A 17,338-nucleotide genomic window follows, 5' to 3' on the forward strand; every position below is an offset into this window, starting at 1 on the left:
ATAATACCCCACCATTGGTTACAGTGGGTGGAATAAAGCCCCATCATTGATATTAGCGGGAGTAATAGTGCCCCATTGTTGACGTCAGTTGCAGGAGTTTTGCCCCACTGCTGATATCAGTTTTAGGAATAGTGCCCCAAAGGCCAGAAAAAAGCTAGCAAGGGGCTGCAGTTTGGAGACTACTGTTCTAGACTGTCAAGTTCCTGAGTCTCCCAGATGTCTCACTGCTTCCTTCTTCTGACCTCTTGTGATTACTCTCTCAGGGGTTCCCCTGATGAAGCCACCTGATCATGACATAACGCGTAGGGCATGAGCGGTCAAAGCGAGGACCGGAACTGACATACTAGGAATATGTTTCATACACAATGAGAGCCCTCTATTTATGCCTATTCTGCTGAGAACATTACATTATGGCCGCATGAATACTCGAGAGATCTTAAAGGCGCTGCATTCTCATATTTTCTGGAGGCTTGAACTGGTGTTCCAAGGGAGACCCATGTGGACAGAGGCTGAAGTTATCCTTCTTTTAAGAGCTGAGAGTTCAGAGGATTTGGTTTATACATGCTTGTTTCTTCTATATTGCAGTGGAGATCTGGGAGCCTGGAGGGAGCACGTGGTGTTCTAATACACAATCCTTAATATTTGATTCACAGCAGTGTGGGCTATACACATCATGGATGTTCACAAGTACTGCACAGTTCAATAAAAATATTTGGAAGGACTGAATTATGAACTCTTTTTTTTTCACTATGTTTTATTATTCATTTTGGTTTCCTAGAGGACTTTAGGGGACCAGTTCTATTGATCAGAGCAGTGTTCTGTGGTGTAAACAGTAGGAAAGGTACGTTTTCCTAACTTTTTTTTAACAGGTCACAGCTGTTTTAGCAAAATTTTTTTATCTCTAGGGTTGCTTTGAACATTTAATACATGGTAAACCCATAACACATTATTCCCAGAACAATATGGTGTGCTTCATGTGCATCTTGTGTGCTGGCGTCTGCCTGGAATGGAATACTGTAGGACAATTGTCTGCTATAGCATGCTAAGAAGAGAAGCGACCACATCCAACTCCTATTTCTTTTTTCAGAATTATCCTAATAACCACACTTCATCCCACCAGGCAGTGTCTAGTGCCAGAGTGTCCTATACACAGGCCCAATCATTTCTAGAGGGGTGGTGGGAGGTGTGAGTCATGGCTAAGCCTATGAATATATACCATAAGGGCACTTGTTACAATCAAGGTACAGCATGGCAGGAAGGATCTTAGTTCACTGAAACTATTCTCCACCACAAGGTTAGTCATGGATGGGCAGAAGTCTCACTGAAGGAAATAGATGGTGAGATATTTGCCCATCCTTGTTCACGACACTTGCAGAACTCAACAGCACCCTTTACTTAACCCCTAAATGGAAACGCCCCAGGTCTTTTTCTTGCATGAGGCCATGTAAACTCAATCTACAAAGTGTAATATTTTGAACCAGATTTTGTTAGGTTGCTTGCAGTTTGTGACTTTGGATGGCAGCATCAAGTTTACATCTCCCCACAGCATGCTTCTCGTTTGGCTACACATAAAGGGAGAGCCTTGGACAAGGTTCAGTAAAATACCTGATACCAGTGTAGCACCACCCCCGCAGGAGCTGCTGATTATATTATTGGGTCTACACCCTGCCTAACAACCCAATCAAATTGGCTCGATCCCTCCTCAGGCACAACTGACCCAGAATAGGACTGGACTATCAAATAGATACACAGGTTGGAATACAATACTTCACTATGCAACAATACCTTGTTACCTTCTTGAATAGTAGTCCTTCTGGGTGACACAATGGAACAACGCACAAGATTGTAATTAACCAAACTTAGTTTACTATGTATCAAATTGAATAGGGGAGATACAATACAATACAATACAAGTCCATAAAAGGTTATTTAAAACAGCTTTAAAAAGGTAAAAGAATACCCCCACACTCCTCCTGCATTAAGGCTAGACACAGTACCAGGTAGGTGGGCCTATCTGAGTCCCTCCCCCAGAGTTCTCTTCTTTCTTGTTGATCTTCGCTAGCAAGGTTATTGAATAGAGCTCATTTGTAATCCAGATTAGGAATAAAGATCAAGAGAGAAAAAAACAACGAGCTGTTAGTTGTCACCGCAGGGTGTCTGCGTAACTGAGCAATAACTTCTGCGAGAGAGATAAGCCTCTGGCAACTCCTTTACAGACCTTATTGTTTGTCTATGAGTCTCCTGAGAGAGTATGGTGATAAACCCCGGGGTTTTATCACCTCCTGCTGCGCTACCGCTATCTGTAGATAAAACTGTCTCTTCAGCAGATAAAGTCAGTTATTGGGCATGTGCCCTCTCACCAACAGAAGTTTCTCCTTCGCGCGCTTCCACTGCGGTCTCAGTCCTTTGGCTATATGCCAGCCGCGCGGGGTCCTTCTGGCGGATGACTTCCGGTCTCGGCAAACAGCAGTATGACCTCCAGGAATGTGCCTCGTGCTTGAGATGGGACGGTTCCACGTCGTCCCTCCAGGCTAAAAGGCTCTGGCCCAATATCCAGTGTCAGTCCTTCACTCTCGCTCGCTGGTTCCTCAGAGTCCAGCGCAGAAAGGCCCCCCCCCTTCGCGCGCTTCTCTCTTCCTTTAAATAACCTCCCCCATAGTGCCGTGCGGTGCAGCCGTGCACCCTGGATCTTGCAAAGCAGCCTGGGAGATGTAGTTTCTTCATCTTGTGAAAAGGAAGTCACAGCCCGGGAAATTCCATGCAGCTACCACTAGAGGGAGCCTAGTTCCTGGATCTTGCAAAGCAGCCTGGGAGATGTAGTTTCTTCATCTTGTGAAAAGGAAGTCACAGCCCGGGAAATTCCATGCAGCTACCACTAGAGGGAGCCTAGTTCCTTCCCACATATCAAACAGTGTCTTTAGGCATGTTTAACCCCGCTACACACTCCCCCCACTTGAGAAACTTTGGTCCCCAAAGAGGTCAACAGTATGTACCCTAGTGCATAGGTTGGCATTATACAACAAAAACATTAACATTTTGCTGAAATAAGTCAATCTGAATACATCCAATTTTGTATTCTAATAGCAGTGCAACAGTAAAACGATAAAGTGCAATTAATAAACAAATAAGTGATTTCTACAGTGTTAATATAGTGCTGATTTCTAGTGCTTTTATATAGTGCTTCTTTAAAAAGCACATGTGCCTTTGCAATTTCTTAAACACTTACATCTTAAAGTTTGTGTTGAAAAAAAAACATCAAAAGGTGAGAAAGAGAAAAAAACATATAGTGAGGTCAGAGCAACAAAATGTGCGCAAACATTAACTCACAAAGTAAACCAAATTGTGAACATCAAAAACTGTGCTTATTATAATGGCCAAACCCAATATCCTTATGTACAAACTTAAATGCAAACGTTTTCTACTTCAATACTTTGTTCTCATGATCTCTCACAGACCCCCCAAAACTTGGGTGGCTTGTACAGTTGTGCCTAGGGGTGAGCTAGGGTTGTCCCCCACCAAATCTACAGTGGAGGAACTAGGCTGGTCAGGAGATCTTTTGGAGGTAAAAACAGCTTCTTCCGAACATTCACCCAATTGATCATAGGTCAGTCTCTTAGGTGGGTGAATGACTCTCCTTTCCCTCTGTTCCCGTGGAGGCATGCTCTCAGAGGTGCTAGGATCAGGCACTTCTGAGGATTCTTCAATGTCCCCCTCCTCATGTTCCAACACAGAGGAACCTGATGGTTCAAGAGAGGTCAGTTCTTCTTCAGAGAAGGGTGCAACCTCCTCCTCAGGATCTTCATCCTCAGCTGCTTCTTCTGGAAGCATATGAAAGGGTATGAATTCAGGGGCTTCTGCCCGAAGGGCTCCTCTATCAGCCAAGTCAGATGAAGACAGGGAGGCAGGTGTGGGTTCTGGCAACTGAAATGACCACAACCAGTCGGGTACCTCCTCTTCATCTTCCAAATCTTCAGATGGAGAACTTCCCTCTCCCTCATCTGGGAGCGTCGTCTGAGATCTGGTAACTGGTCTGGACCGGCGAGAAGTCGAAGGGGCCTCTGACAAGTCTTCCACAGGGGGCATACGAACCGCTTCAGAGAGAGGCAGCAAATGGTTCCGATGCCAAGCCTTCAATGGACCCACACTTCCTTCAGGCCGAATTTGGTACACAGGAAGGTTTGGCAGTTGCTTGCAGATAACATAAGGTTGGGACTTCCAGCGGTCTGCCAACTTGTGTTTTCCCGGGACACCCAAGTTTCTCAACAAAACCCTGTCCCCTGGTTGCAGGTCATGGATCCGAACTTTTAGGTCGAAATTTTTTTTATTCCGCAGTCCACGTTGATCAGATGTGGCCTGAGCCTTGTCATAGGCCGCTTTCAGACTCTTCCGCAGTCGGTCCACATATCCTCTATGCGATGCTGAAGAGGTATGATCAGGCGAAATGCCAAAGGCCAAATCCACTGGCAACCGAGCCTCCCTTCCAAACATCAGCCGATAAGGGGAATATCCAGTAGCATCACTGACAGTGCTGTTGTAGGCATGCACAATGGCAGCTACGTGCTTGCCCCAATGCTGTTTCTTCTCTGAGCTCAAAGTCCCCAACATATCCAAAAGAGTCCTGTTAAATCGTTCAGGCTGGGCATCCCCCTGTGGATGGTAGGGAGTGGTTCTAGTCTTTTGAATGCCTAACATATCTAACAGTCTCTTGATCAGTCTGCTTTCAAAGTCCCTTCCCTGATCAGAATGGAGGCGTTGTGGTAACCCATAATGTACAAAGAACTTCTCTACAAGAACTTTGGCTACCGTTGAGGCCTTCTGATCCCTTGTTGGGAATGCTTGAGCATATCTGGTAAAATGGTCTGTTACCACAAGGACATTCCCCTGGCCACTCAGATCAGGCTCTAAGCAAAGGAAATCAATGCACACCAGCTCCATGGGTCCCTGACTTTGTAGATGGCCCATTGGGGCTGCTTGACGTGGCAGAGTCTTCCTCTGTATACACCGGACACAAGAATGACAGTATCCTTCAACTTCGGCCCTCATACAAGGCCAGTAGAACCTGTCCCTGACAAGCTGAAAGGTTCTTTCGGGCCCCAGATGGCCATGATTATCATGAAGAGCGGCCAGAACTCCCTCTCTGTATTTAGCTGGTAAGAACAGTTGCCACTTCTCCTCCAGATCTTCAGATGGACCTCTCCGGTAGGCCACTCCTTCTCTGATCTGTAACCGGGTCCACTCTCTATGCAACAGACGGGCCCCCTGAGGGGAGTCAGTTAGAAGCAACTCAGGGCTCTGGATCTCCAGAGCTTCCAAGAGAAGTTTTCCCAAAGGGTCTTCCAACTGCTCCTTCCGCAAGTCCCTTTTGGACAGCCGGGGCAAACCCTCCCCTTCAACTTGGGTCACCTGGCAGTAGCATTTGGGTACTCCGATAGCCGAAACCCCAATCTCTTCTGCTCTTGACCCTCCTCGGGATCGAAATTCAGTTCCCTGATATAGGGCACGCACCCCTTCTGGAGCCAAATGAGTCCATTCTTCCGCAGGTTCCTGTGGAACATGCAACCTTCTGGATAGGGCATCTGCATCCCTATTTCCGATTCCTGGCCGATACTTCAGGCTAAAATTGAAGCTAGAGAGGGCAGCCAACCATCGATGTCCTGTTGCATCCAGCTTGGCCGTAGTCAACAGATAGGTGAGGGGATTATTATCTGTCTTGACAATGAATTCAGCTCCGTACAGGTAGTCTTTCAATTTGTCAACCACTGCCCACTTCAAGGCCAAGAATTCAAGTTTGTGAGTAGGATAATTCCTTTCAGCAGGCAATAGGCTTCTGCTCACATAGGCAACAGGTCGCAGATGACCCTCATGCTCCTGATAAAGTACCCCCCCCCAGCCCATCTCGGCTGGCATCAACATGCAGTTCATATGGTTTTGTGGGGTCCGCATAGGCCAACACAGGGGCAGTGGTTAGGGTTTCCTTCAGCTGGACAAAGGCCCCTTCGCATTCCGGGGTCCACTGATCCTGGATGGATTCCTTAGCCTTCCGGGGGCCTATGGTGGACTTCGCCGGCTTTACCAACTCAGGGACATCATCTTCTTCATTCTTCAGGAGCTCATTTAGGGGTCGGGCAATCTGGGCGAACCCCTCCACAAACCTCCTGTAATAGGAGCAAAAGCCCAAGAATGACCGGAGTTCGGTCACATTTGTGGGTCTCGGCCAGGAAGCAACAGCATCCAGCTTGTCCGGGTCAGTGGCCACCCCTTCTTCAGACACGATATGGCCCAGGTAATGGACCGAGGACTGATAGAATTGGCACTTCTCAGGAGAAAGTTTCAGACCTTCTTCATGTAGCCTCTTCAAGACCTTTTCCAACCTCTCCTCATGTTCTTCTAAAGTTCTGCCAAACACGATAACATCATCCAAGTATACCAGTACCTCTATCAAATTCATATCTCCAACGGTCCTCTCCATCAGCCTTTGGAAGGTAGCAGGGGCCCCGGACAACCCCTGAGGCATGCGATTGAACTCAAAGAACCCCACAGGGGTGATGAAGGCTGTTTTCTCCCGATCTTCAGGGTGCATGGGGATCTGATAATACCCACTCTTTAAGTCCATCACACTGAACCACTTCGCCCCTGACAGACTCTGTAGGGCATCTTCGATTCGAGGAGTGGTATACTGGTCTGGGATGGTTCTTCTGTTCAGCGTTCGGTAGTCGATACAAAGCCTCAAAGATCCATTTTTCTTCCGGACTACCACTATCGGGGAAGCATACGGGCTCCTGGATTCTCGGATAATCCCGATCTTTTTGAGCTCTGCCAGCTGTTGACGTAGATCTTCTAAGTCACCTAAGGGGACTCGCCGGACTCTCTCCCTGAAAGGCTTGTCCTCACTCAGGCGGATCTTATGAGTGGCGCTCCTGGCACATCCCACGTCAAACTCGTCCTTAGAGAATATTTCCCTACATCGAGCAAGTTGTGCCTTGGCCCTCTTCACCCATTCCGGCGGGAGGGCAGCGTTTCCAGAGCAAAGCTCCTCTATAACCGCTTCACCCTGTTCCTTTTCTTTGAAATCAATGGGGGCAACTGGGGTAGCCGGGTTGACTTGGCCCAGGAGCACTCTGGCCGGTACCTTCACTGGTGTAATAGAGGTGTTTCTGACACTCACTAAAACCCTTCCACGGTTTTCCTGTAACACCTTCAAAGGGATCACCTCAGGGATCACTTCTATCCCTCTCTGTCTCTCCTTTTGACCTGATTCAAAGATAATGAAGGGACCCGGCTGTTGCCATGTGAGTTTAACAGAAGCCTTAAAACAGGCCACCTCTCCTGGCTGTAAGACCTTTTCTGCTCTATCCAGCTTCCAGAGTCGTCCAACTCCTTCTGCGGGGGTCTCTTGCTCCAACACTAATCGTTGGTAGGCCTGCCGTAGCATGGGATGGATCCTTGGCGCCTGAGCATCTTGTCCCTGGACCAGTTGTATCAGAAGGCGCCTTACCAGGTCAGTGTTTGTTCCTACGATGAGAGAGCTTTTGTTGGCCCCTGGTGGACGAGGACAGACCACCGCTAAGGTGTCGAAGGTTTCCGCTTCACCAGCCACTGATGGATCAAAGGTCAACTTGATTGGCAGATACCCGTCATAGGGAAAACTTTGGGTCCCAATACCCCATATCTCCAGATCTTCCAACTTCTGCAAAGGTAGATGGGTAAGATATTTATCATAGAAGTCTCTATACAAAAGAGTCACCTGGGCCCCTGTGTCAAGGAGGGCTCTTGTGTAAATTCCTTCCACCTGAACCGAGACCACTGGGGAGGGCCCGACCAAGTTAGTTGGGAATTCTCTTGATGTAGCCTGGTTGTCTGATTCAGTTCTCTGTACCCTGGCCCTCTTCTCCTTTTTCTTCCTTGATCTGGGCCCCCGCTGAACCCGGTGTGCATTGACTTTCCTTCCCTCAGTAACCCGGAGTCTAGAACTGGGGGTATTATATTTGGGTCTGACCCCCTGACTCAGTTTCCCTGATCCTGCACCACTTCTGGAGTCCCTTAAGACTGGCGGACACCCGGTTGACTCCTTCACCGGTGTCCTCTGAAGTTTCCCGCTGGCTCGCGAGGTTTCGCGGCAGCATTTCCTGAGCTGGGACATACCCTTCTAACATGCCCAACTCCCCCGCAGTTGAAACAAGTTAACAATCTTGCAGGCCGTGGCTCTGGATCTGTGCTGAGACTAACAGGTTCATCTGGCCTCTCCGATATACTCCCCTTGGGTAGAGTGGATACCTGACCAGTCAGGATGGACACCATTTCTATCAACTGAGACACTTGGGTCTTTAGGAGTTCAACTTGAGAGTCACCCTCTTCCACACTTATCACTCCAACCCGGGCAGTTGAGTCAAACTGCCGACTTTTCTTCTTGTTGTCCAACATAACCTCTTCCTCTCTGACCATTCGAATCAGATCGGGGTATTCTAGAATGCCGCCATCTCGACGAGTTCGTAACAGTATGGCAATGGGATCTAAAGGTTGAGCCCCTTTCAGAACCTGTCGTGCACGAGTCTCATCTATTTTCCGGTGGTCTATTCCTTTCTTTAACAGAATCTGGTGGATAATCCTATCCAGACGTTTAATGAATTCGGACAACTTCTCCCCCTCTTCTTGATAACAGTGGTCCAACTGGTAGAGAAGTTCAGCCGCGTTCTCCGTCCGACCAAACACATCTTGCAGAATGTCCAAATAATCCTGTGCAGTGCAGTTCTTCTTGCTAAGCTTTAGATTACGTACAGCCTCTAATGCAGGTCCCCTTAAACTCTCTGTGATTCTCTGCTTCTTGTGCTGTTCTGGTACCTCCCATTCCTCCAAAGCCTGAGTGGCGGTATCTAACCACTCTTCGAACCCATCTTCTGCTGAAGGCACAGGCTGTTTCCCAGAGAATGTCCGGAGCTTCCTATATCCAGTCATCAAATAGCTCGAGGAGTCCCTACTACATTTTGCCACAATCTCCCCAAGAACAGCACACAGTTCTGAGCTAAAAGTCGACAAAGGTGATGACTCAGGATGCCCTTCTTGGACACCTTTTTCTTGGCTGGATACCCCAGGGGTGGTGGATGAGGGACCCGCAATAGGAACTCCTGGATGTATCAGGAAAAGTTCTGTTTGGTCAGTAGTTTTTACACTGTTTCCGTTGAAATAATCAGGGACCCCCTTCCTCCACTCACACAGTGCATACGTGTGTGGGACAGTGGTGTCAGTTTTCATGTCAATCACCCAAAATTTCCTGTCTGTGGATAGTGCCCTCAAAACAGGGAGGAGCTTTTCTTCAGTCCAGGCTTCTCCCTTGATTTCAACCACCAGGCCATTTTCCACTATGACATTCTCTTCCTTGCACCACTCAGCAGCAGCGACAGGATCCATTTCTGCGTGGGAGGGGATTCTATGGCTGAGAGGGTTGTATTGCAGGACTGTAGAAATCCCGGACGAGCCCCCACGTGTAGCACCACCCCCGCAGGAGCTGCTGATTATATTATTGGGTCTACACCCTGCCTAACAACCCAATCAAATTGGCTCGATCCCTCCTCAGGCACAACTGACCCAGAATAGGACTGGACTATCAAATAGATACACAGGTTGGAATACAATACTTCACTATGCAACAATACCTTGTTACCTTCTTGAATAGTAGTCCTTCTGGGTGACACAATGGAACAACGCACAAGATTGTAATTAACCAAACTTAGTTTACTATGTATCAAATTGAATAGGGGAGATACAATACAATACAATACAAGTCCATAAAAGGTTATTTAAAACAGCTTTAAAAAGGTAAAAGAATACCCCCACACTCCTCCTGCATTAAGGCTAGACACAGTACCAGGTAGGTGGGCCTATCTGAGTCCCTCCCCCAGAGTTCTCTTCTTTCTTGTTGATCTTCGCTAGCAAGGTTATTGAATAGAGCTCATTTGTAATCCAGATTAGGAATAAAGATCAAGAGAGAAAAAAACAACGAGCTGTTAGTTGTCACCGCAGGGTGTCTGCGTAACTGAGCAATAACTTCTGCGAGAGAGATAAGCCTCTGGCAACTCCTTTACAGACCTTATTGTTTGTCTATGAGTCTCCTGAGAGAGTATGGTGATAAACCCCGGGGTTTTATCACCTCCTGCTGCGCTACCGCTATCTGTAGATAAAACTGTCTCTTCAGCAGATAAAGTCAGTTATTGGGCATGTGCCCTCTCACCAACAGAAGTTTCTCCTTCGCGCGCTTCCACTGCGGTCTCAGTCCTTTGGCTATATGCCAGCCGCGCGGGGTCCTTCTGGCGGATGACTTCCGGTCTCGGCAAACAGCAGTATGACCTCCAGGAATGTGCCTCGTGCTTGAGATGGGACGGTTCCACGTCGTCCCTCCAGGCTAAAAGGCTCTGGCCCAATATCCAGTGTCAGTCCTTCACTCTCGCTCGCTGGTTCCTCAGAGTCCAGCGCAGAAAGGCCCCCCCCCTTCGCGCGCTTCTCTCTTCCTTTAAATAACCTCCCCCATAGTGCCGTGCGGTGCAGCCGTGCACCCTGGATCTTGCAAAGCAGCCTGGGAGATGTAGTTTCTTCATCTTGTGAAAAGGAAGTCACAGCCCGGGAAATTCCATGCAGCTACCACTAGAGGGAGCCTAGTTCCTGGATCTTGCAAAGCAGCCTGGGAGATGTAGTTTCTTCATCTTGTGAAAAGGAAGTCACAGCCCGGGAAATTCCATGCAGCTACCACTAGAGGGAGCCTAGTTCCTTCCCACATATCAAACAGTGTCTTTAGGCATGTTTAACCCCGCTACACCAGCAATTATAAAATGTGATTTCACACCTTCCATTGTTCTCTCTCTGCACAGTCCAAAGATCACAGTCCAAGTCCTAAACACATACATTTCTCAAATCTTACATAAAACACCTTTGGTTTGAAGTTCAAACTAAATAAAGAGCAAGTCAGCAAGCTTGTTAACCAATTATCAAGTTCTTTTTTAGGTTTCTAAACAGTTCTTTCAACAAAAGCTTTGGTCTAATATTTTCAAGGCATTGTTGTGATGTCAAAATACAAAATCAATTTAAATGTATCAAAAACAATGAACAAAGCTTATCTTGATTAGGTCTGCATACGTGAAGGTAGCATACCACCAGCATTATGAATAATAGTATAAATGGTAATAGGAAGAAAATGAAAATCTGCTTAAACAATTAGTGATAAAGAAACCCCCATTAGGTCACATAACCACCTTAATAACAAGCAACCATATTAACTTTTACCCTATAATATGCAAATCCAGTACACATTTGAGAGCACATGAATATGCCTTGCCATTTAAGTTCCCTTTTCCATAATCATATGACCTCTAACAGAAATGCAGAGTAGCTGCCTCCACCTGAATATCACTCTCCCAATCCTCTGAAGAAGAGCCGATTTGGCCAAAGTCTCGGCATAAGTCAGTTGGACAGCTGCCTAAGGGCCTGTGTCCATGGGCTTTGGGCTTGTGCAGATAGGCAAATATAGCTTGCATTCAGGTGCATGCCACCTGTAGTTGAAATCGGTTTGGGAGCTGTATTTCATAGCTTATTGACAGTGCCTTTGGTCTGCAGTGGACCTCCTTCTGACCATAATCTAACCTCCTATTAAGCTGCATTAAACAACGCTTCAAGCTGCTATTGCAGTCCCATTGGCTTATCTAAGAAGAGCAGCACTTCTGATGCAAACAAAAGCTTGTAGACACCGGCCCTCAGAAAGCTGTTGCTTAATTCAGGAACAGTAGCTAATTGACAACTTCAACTTCTTTATAAAATTATTGGCCAGGAAGGAGGTCTATAATAAGTTAGACACAAGTTTACACTGTAGATCCATTTCAAGTCAATCACATTACAAGATTCCTTTTTTTGGAAGACATTTCATAAAAGAATACTGAAATAACTGCATTAAACATTTTACATGTTACATGTATCATAGCCAGAATCTTCGCTTTAGTCTTTCTACATCCCTACTGCCCCAATCTTTAACATCTTCCTATTGTCTCAGCCTTTAAACCTCCCTACTGCCCCAGTCTTTACAAAGCTGAAACACATGTTCTGCTCCCCCAGTAGTATGTCCCTATTGTAGAACAAATAATTGTGACTGTGACCCCATTAATATGGCATTATTGAAGAACAGGGAGACAAAATTTATTGCAGTGAAACCCTGCCAATAAAGCCTGTGAGAGATACAAGGAGCTGTTATGTGATTCAATCTACCAGTGTCTTCTCTGGGATGACACATGGTTTTTGGATGGTGTTCATCTTCAATGAGACTCTCGGTTGAGGTTCTCTCAAAAAAAAAACAACTCCGACCACCTGCTGATACCTTTTCCAGGTTCCTATAGTGCTCTTTGCTTGGGAAATACATGGTCCATTTGGGTATGGGGAGCATGTTGCTTCCCCTGCTCTCGGCATGATGTTCTCAGGGCTAAGCAGCCAATAACAAGATCTGAACATGATCAAATGAGGCAGGGGAGAAAGTTATTAACCCTGTGTAGGATCGGACAAAATGTATTACATTGATTAGAAAATATTTGGACTCCTGGCTCTGGTGTTGAGAGCAGGGAAGGTGAAAATAGGTGGGTTAAGTATTTGTTTCAACAGAAGCTGACAACCTTTTGAAGCTTACCAGTTTACATTTCAATAAACATAAATTTAACTTGTAAGATTATATATATTGAGCACTTGTGTTAATTCAGTCACCAACAATGCTAAGATGGATCTCTTCAGACAGCCCTTTGCAAATGCTACCATTCAAACATTGCCAAAATTCTCACAATTACCCAGTGCAATATGTTAATCAGAAACAGAAATTGTGGAATAACCTTTCTCCAAGAAAATTTACTCCATCTTCTTAGAAACACTTTCCATTAATGAAAAGCAGAACCATCAAGTGCACAGCGAACTGTCATCGCTGCCCAGAGACGTCCCGTGTCTCGTTTTGGAGCCATAAGGGAAACCAGTGACACTCACCATCTGCTTGTGGTTTGGGAAGAAGGACTGATCCACTAAGGGGAACTTGTCAGCGCCCAGTCTATGGAAGATCTTAATGAGCTGCGAAAACTGGAAAGACAAGAACAGAATCAGAAGCATGGCCACAACTCATTCAACAGACTTCTAAGTTACTGTACTCTTAACATTGAAGTTACTAGACTGTCACAAAGTCACCTTGATACACACACAAAATGGAGAGTTAAAGTGTTTATAAACCCAGATATGTTTTGACCTTATTAGGAAAGGGCATATTACTAGCAATGCATTAAAAGAGAAGTATGGCCAACACTTTTTTATGAGTCACAGGAGTGCACCTGTGTTTGTTGTCCTGTGACCCAGAATCAACTAATAAGCAACTAAGCCCACCTTAAGCTGAATACGGCAGATCTGCTTCAGGCTCTGGAAGGATCCCGATCATGTCGTCGGGATCCACCCTGCTTCCCTATTTACAGTTGGCTCCGCCTCTCAGTGCGCAGCTGCGAGCCAGAGCCAGTTGTGCCCCATCCTTTCCACAGGCTGGCGCCCCAGTGAGTGCTTAACATGCTTTAAAAATAAAGTCAGGACATTTTATAAATGCTTGTTCTGTAGGTCACCTGACCACTTTTTTTCCTCCTTGCTCTACATAGCCTGGGTCAGTGGGTTGGACTAAACTGTAGCGACATCAGCAGGGCACGTTCCTTCCCCAGTCTGAGCAGAGTAGAGCTGAGCTGTCAGTCAAAGCATCTGATACAGATATTGCTGAATGTCACATGGGCAGCTGGCAGGATCAAGTTCCATAGTTATGAGTAGACATGGCTTACTTGTTACAGGACCATAGGCATGGGAACTGCTGTGACAATGCTGCAGAGGCTAAATGAGTCTGCAGGTTGATGCCACAGAGAAAAAGGAAGTCACCCTGACTGGATGGATCAACAGGTAATATGAAAACAAAGTTTAAGTAAAATTATTTTTTTTTTAATTTTAATTAGGTAGACTTTACTGTTTTGTTTTTTCCCCTTGGGGAGTTATGTTACAACCACTTTAATATAAAGTGTAAGGAGGTGCTGCGCTATGTGGCTGTGATGATATATGTTATCAAAAAAATATCACTGGGACTTGTTGGTGTGATATAACTGATGAAAATAATGAAATTGTATATATTCAAAATTCATATGAAGATAAAAATGAATAATGATTAATATAATACATATTATAAGTAAACGTAAACATGAAATGTGTAAATTAATGAATGAACGTCCAATGCAAATAAATAGTAAAAATAGAAACAATGATCACAATAATTGATTAAATAAAATATGAATAAACTAAATGATAAAAGGTGATAATGATGAAACTTTTTCACCTTGGTGCTTAAAACAAACGTGAATAAATAAGGCTCAAAAAACAGTGACTTCAGAAATTAAGGTGCAAAAGTGCTTAGTCCGATGACTACAATACAGATGAATGCAAATCTTCAGTGTGGGTGACACCTTTAAGTGTTCAGGCCGCTCACCTTACTGCTGTAAGGTAAAAGTATAAGATACAATTCCTCAGCTGCGGCTTCTCATAGGGTATAATGTGTACTCTCTAATCCTCATCCTCTAACTGTGATATTCTCTGTGTGGTATATGTAAAAAATAATGTTGGAGGGCCATAGCGTAATCCCGTTTATAAAGGTGTATTTTTATTTGGGTAACAGCAGAGTACTCAATTTTAAGCAGAGTATGCAGTACAATGAATCAACAAGCACCGAGCTCGTTCTCACATTCCTTCCGGAATTCTGGTGCCCTACGCGTTACGTCACAGCATGTGACTTCTTCAGGGGTTTTTCCCTGACAGGACAGGTGATCTTTCCCTGTTCTTTGACATCAGCAGGGAAAGATCTTTGGGAGGGGGCTTGTATTACTCTGCTGATGTATGCCCCCTACACCGTGAGTCTGTGTCTGGGCAGCCCTGATTGGCACTGTGCCAGTCACAAGACTTAAAATAAAAAATCTATTTCAGAAGAGCAAATCAAATTAGAATATAAATACAGTATCAAGTAAGTGTTTTAACGATCCTGATAAATCATTATTTAGCATCCAATGTGTATTTTTTGTGCATTAATATAGTGTAGCAGGGCAGGGAACCTGATTTTAAGCAGCTCCCATGCAGTAACATCTACAGCCTGTGAATGACCAGTAAAAGAAAAATTAGCAGGTTATCATTTAATGAGCTTATCTTTTAGTCATTCTGCTTTCAGCTCCTATCAGCACACGAACACTGCAGCAAAGCCAATTGGCTTTGTGTGCTGGTTCCCCTTCTCCCAGGTCTGATCTGGGATTGGAAGAAGCTAATACTAAGTCAAATATACATGTATAAAAAATAAATTTATAATATAATAATATATTAAAGCGGTTGTAAACCCTATTTAAAAAAAAAAAAAAAAAAAAAACCTGCAAGACAAAGGCATAATGAGCTAGTATGCATCGCATACTAGCCCATTATGTTTAACTTACCTTAAAACGAAGCCCCGACACGGACCCCCGGACATCGATACGGGCGCTGCCATGATCCCTCGTCGTCTCTTCCGGGTTCGGCGGCTCCGGCGCGCTGATTGGCCGAAAGAGACGGCTCCAGCGCGCTGATTGGCCGGAGCCGCGATGACGTCACTCCCGCGCATGCGCGCGGGAGTGATTTTTCCGGCAAGCTCCCGGCAAGTTAATTGAAGGTCCCCCCGGACCTTCAGAGCGCATGCGCCGCTCGCGCGAGCGGCTGCATGCACTGTAAATATCTCCTAAACTGTGCCGGTTTAGGAGATATTATTTGTACCTACAGGTAAGCCTTATTATAGGCTTACCTGTAGGTAAAAGTGTCAAAAAGCGGGATACAACCGCTTTAATGATTACAGAGCTGCATATTATTGTTAAACACAGGGCTGCTGTTAGAAATCGCGGGGCCCCGTACAGACTACCTGGCAGGGCCCCCCCAAGAAAATATTAAAGATATATTTAGCTAAAATTACAACAAAATCACTATTATCAGACACAAATATAACATAATTCGCATAATTCCTGCTAAATCTAAAAAAAAAAAACTATGTTAAATAAAAAAGAAGATGAGATGAGAAAAATATACAGGCTGGGCAGTTGGAGCTCAGTGATCAGAGAGACAGAGAGAGAGAGAAACAAAGTTACAATTTACAAATAAACTCCTGAGCAGAGATAAGTGCTGGGAGGGGGGCCCACACAAGGGAGGGGGATTAGTGAGGGGCCACTGTCTCTTTCTCAGCAGATAAAAGCTGATAGCAGGGAGAGGGACAGATCAGATTCAGGTGCTGGAGGAAGATTTCTGTATTTGTTGTCCATCACTAATCCCCCTCTCTGTGTGGGCCCCCCTGTGTGCTCGGGCCCCCTACAAGAGGGCTGGTGGGCCCCCCCCCCCTATCAGCGGCCCTGGTTAAACATGCCAAAATTCAGCTTTAAAGTGATCAAAGGAAGGGACTCTTCCCATGTGACACAAGCAGGAAGCAGAGACTGTGTATGTCGTGAACAACTACGCTTGCCCCTATGTGGAAACATAATTACACATTGTATATAGAAACAAGGTTCTTAAGGGCCGGTTCACATTGGTGTGATGCGGGAACCCTGCAAATCCACTGCAGGTTCCCACATCACATCCGACTGGCAGGCAGTTGACACTGCCATATGGGAACTGTTGGGAGTGTCAATACAAAGTTAACGACACCCCCAGATTAGTTTGGAAATCACAGAGCGAACTGTCAGTTCGGACAGGAATCGGATCACATAGGTGTGAACACCCATGCGATCCGATTCTAGTGCGGACCAAAAAAAAGTGTCCTGTGCGACTTTTCTCCGAATGCGATGCAAATCCGGCCACGCAATCTGTATGGCTGAATTTGCATCGCACAGACATCCTATGTGATTTGCACAGCAGTGCCGTGCAAATCACATGCGATGTCTAACTCTCATATGTGTGAATCGGCACTAAAACAATAACCACTTCAGCTCACACACCTGTATCCTTCTCAAATATTAATGTTAAAAAAATTAGCTAAGAGGAGAAAGAGACGAAGGAGTTATTTAGGACGGATTAGGGTTAACCATGGGTTAATAAGGAGGTAACTAGAATACATTTTATTAAATTATTTTTCTTTTACTAGTAAGCGTTTTTTCTCATTAAGCGGATAACCTCTGCTTGTGCTGAATGTTATCCCAGTCCTCTTTGCAGACTACAGAACACCACTTTCCTATGTTATGGTGAAGAGTAAAAGGGAAGGTGTTATGTAGCCCAAGCCTAGGGTGACAATGCTGTTTCTCTATACAACAGGATGTGTGCT

General features: G+C 45.4%; 1 protein-coding gene across 1 annotated transcript in view; it reads right to left on the reverse strand.

Moving 5' to 3' along the window:
* Positions 1 to 17,338, reverse strand: part of SYN3 (synapsin III) — a 594,890-nt gene that overhangs the window by 315,305 nt on the left and 262,247 nt on the right. The window contains exon 6 of the mRNA XM_082255354.1: positions 13,000 to 13,089. Coding sequence (XP_082111480.1) covers positions 13,000 to 13,089 — 90 coding nt within the window. The remainder of the gene's footprint in view (positions 1 to 12,999; positions 13,090 to 17,338) is intronic.

The sequence above is a fragment of the Pelophylax lessonae genome (assembly GCF_965119305.1).
Source record: "Pelophylax lessonae genome assembly, chromosome: 4".
NCBI lineage: Eukaryota > Metazoa > Chordata > Amphibia > Anura > Ranidae > Pelophylax > Pelophylax lessonae.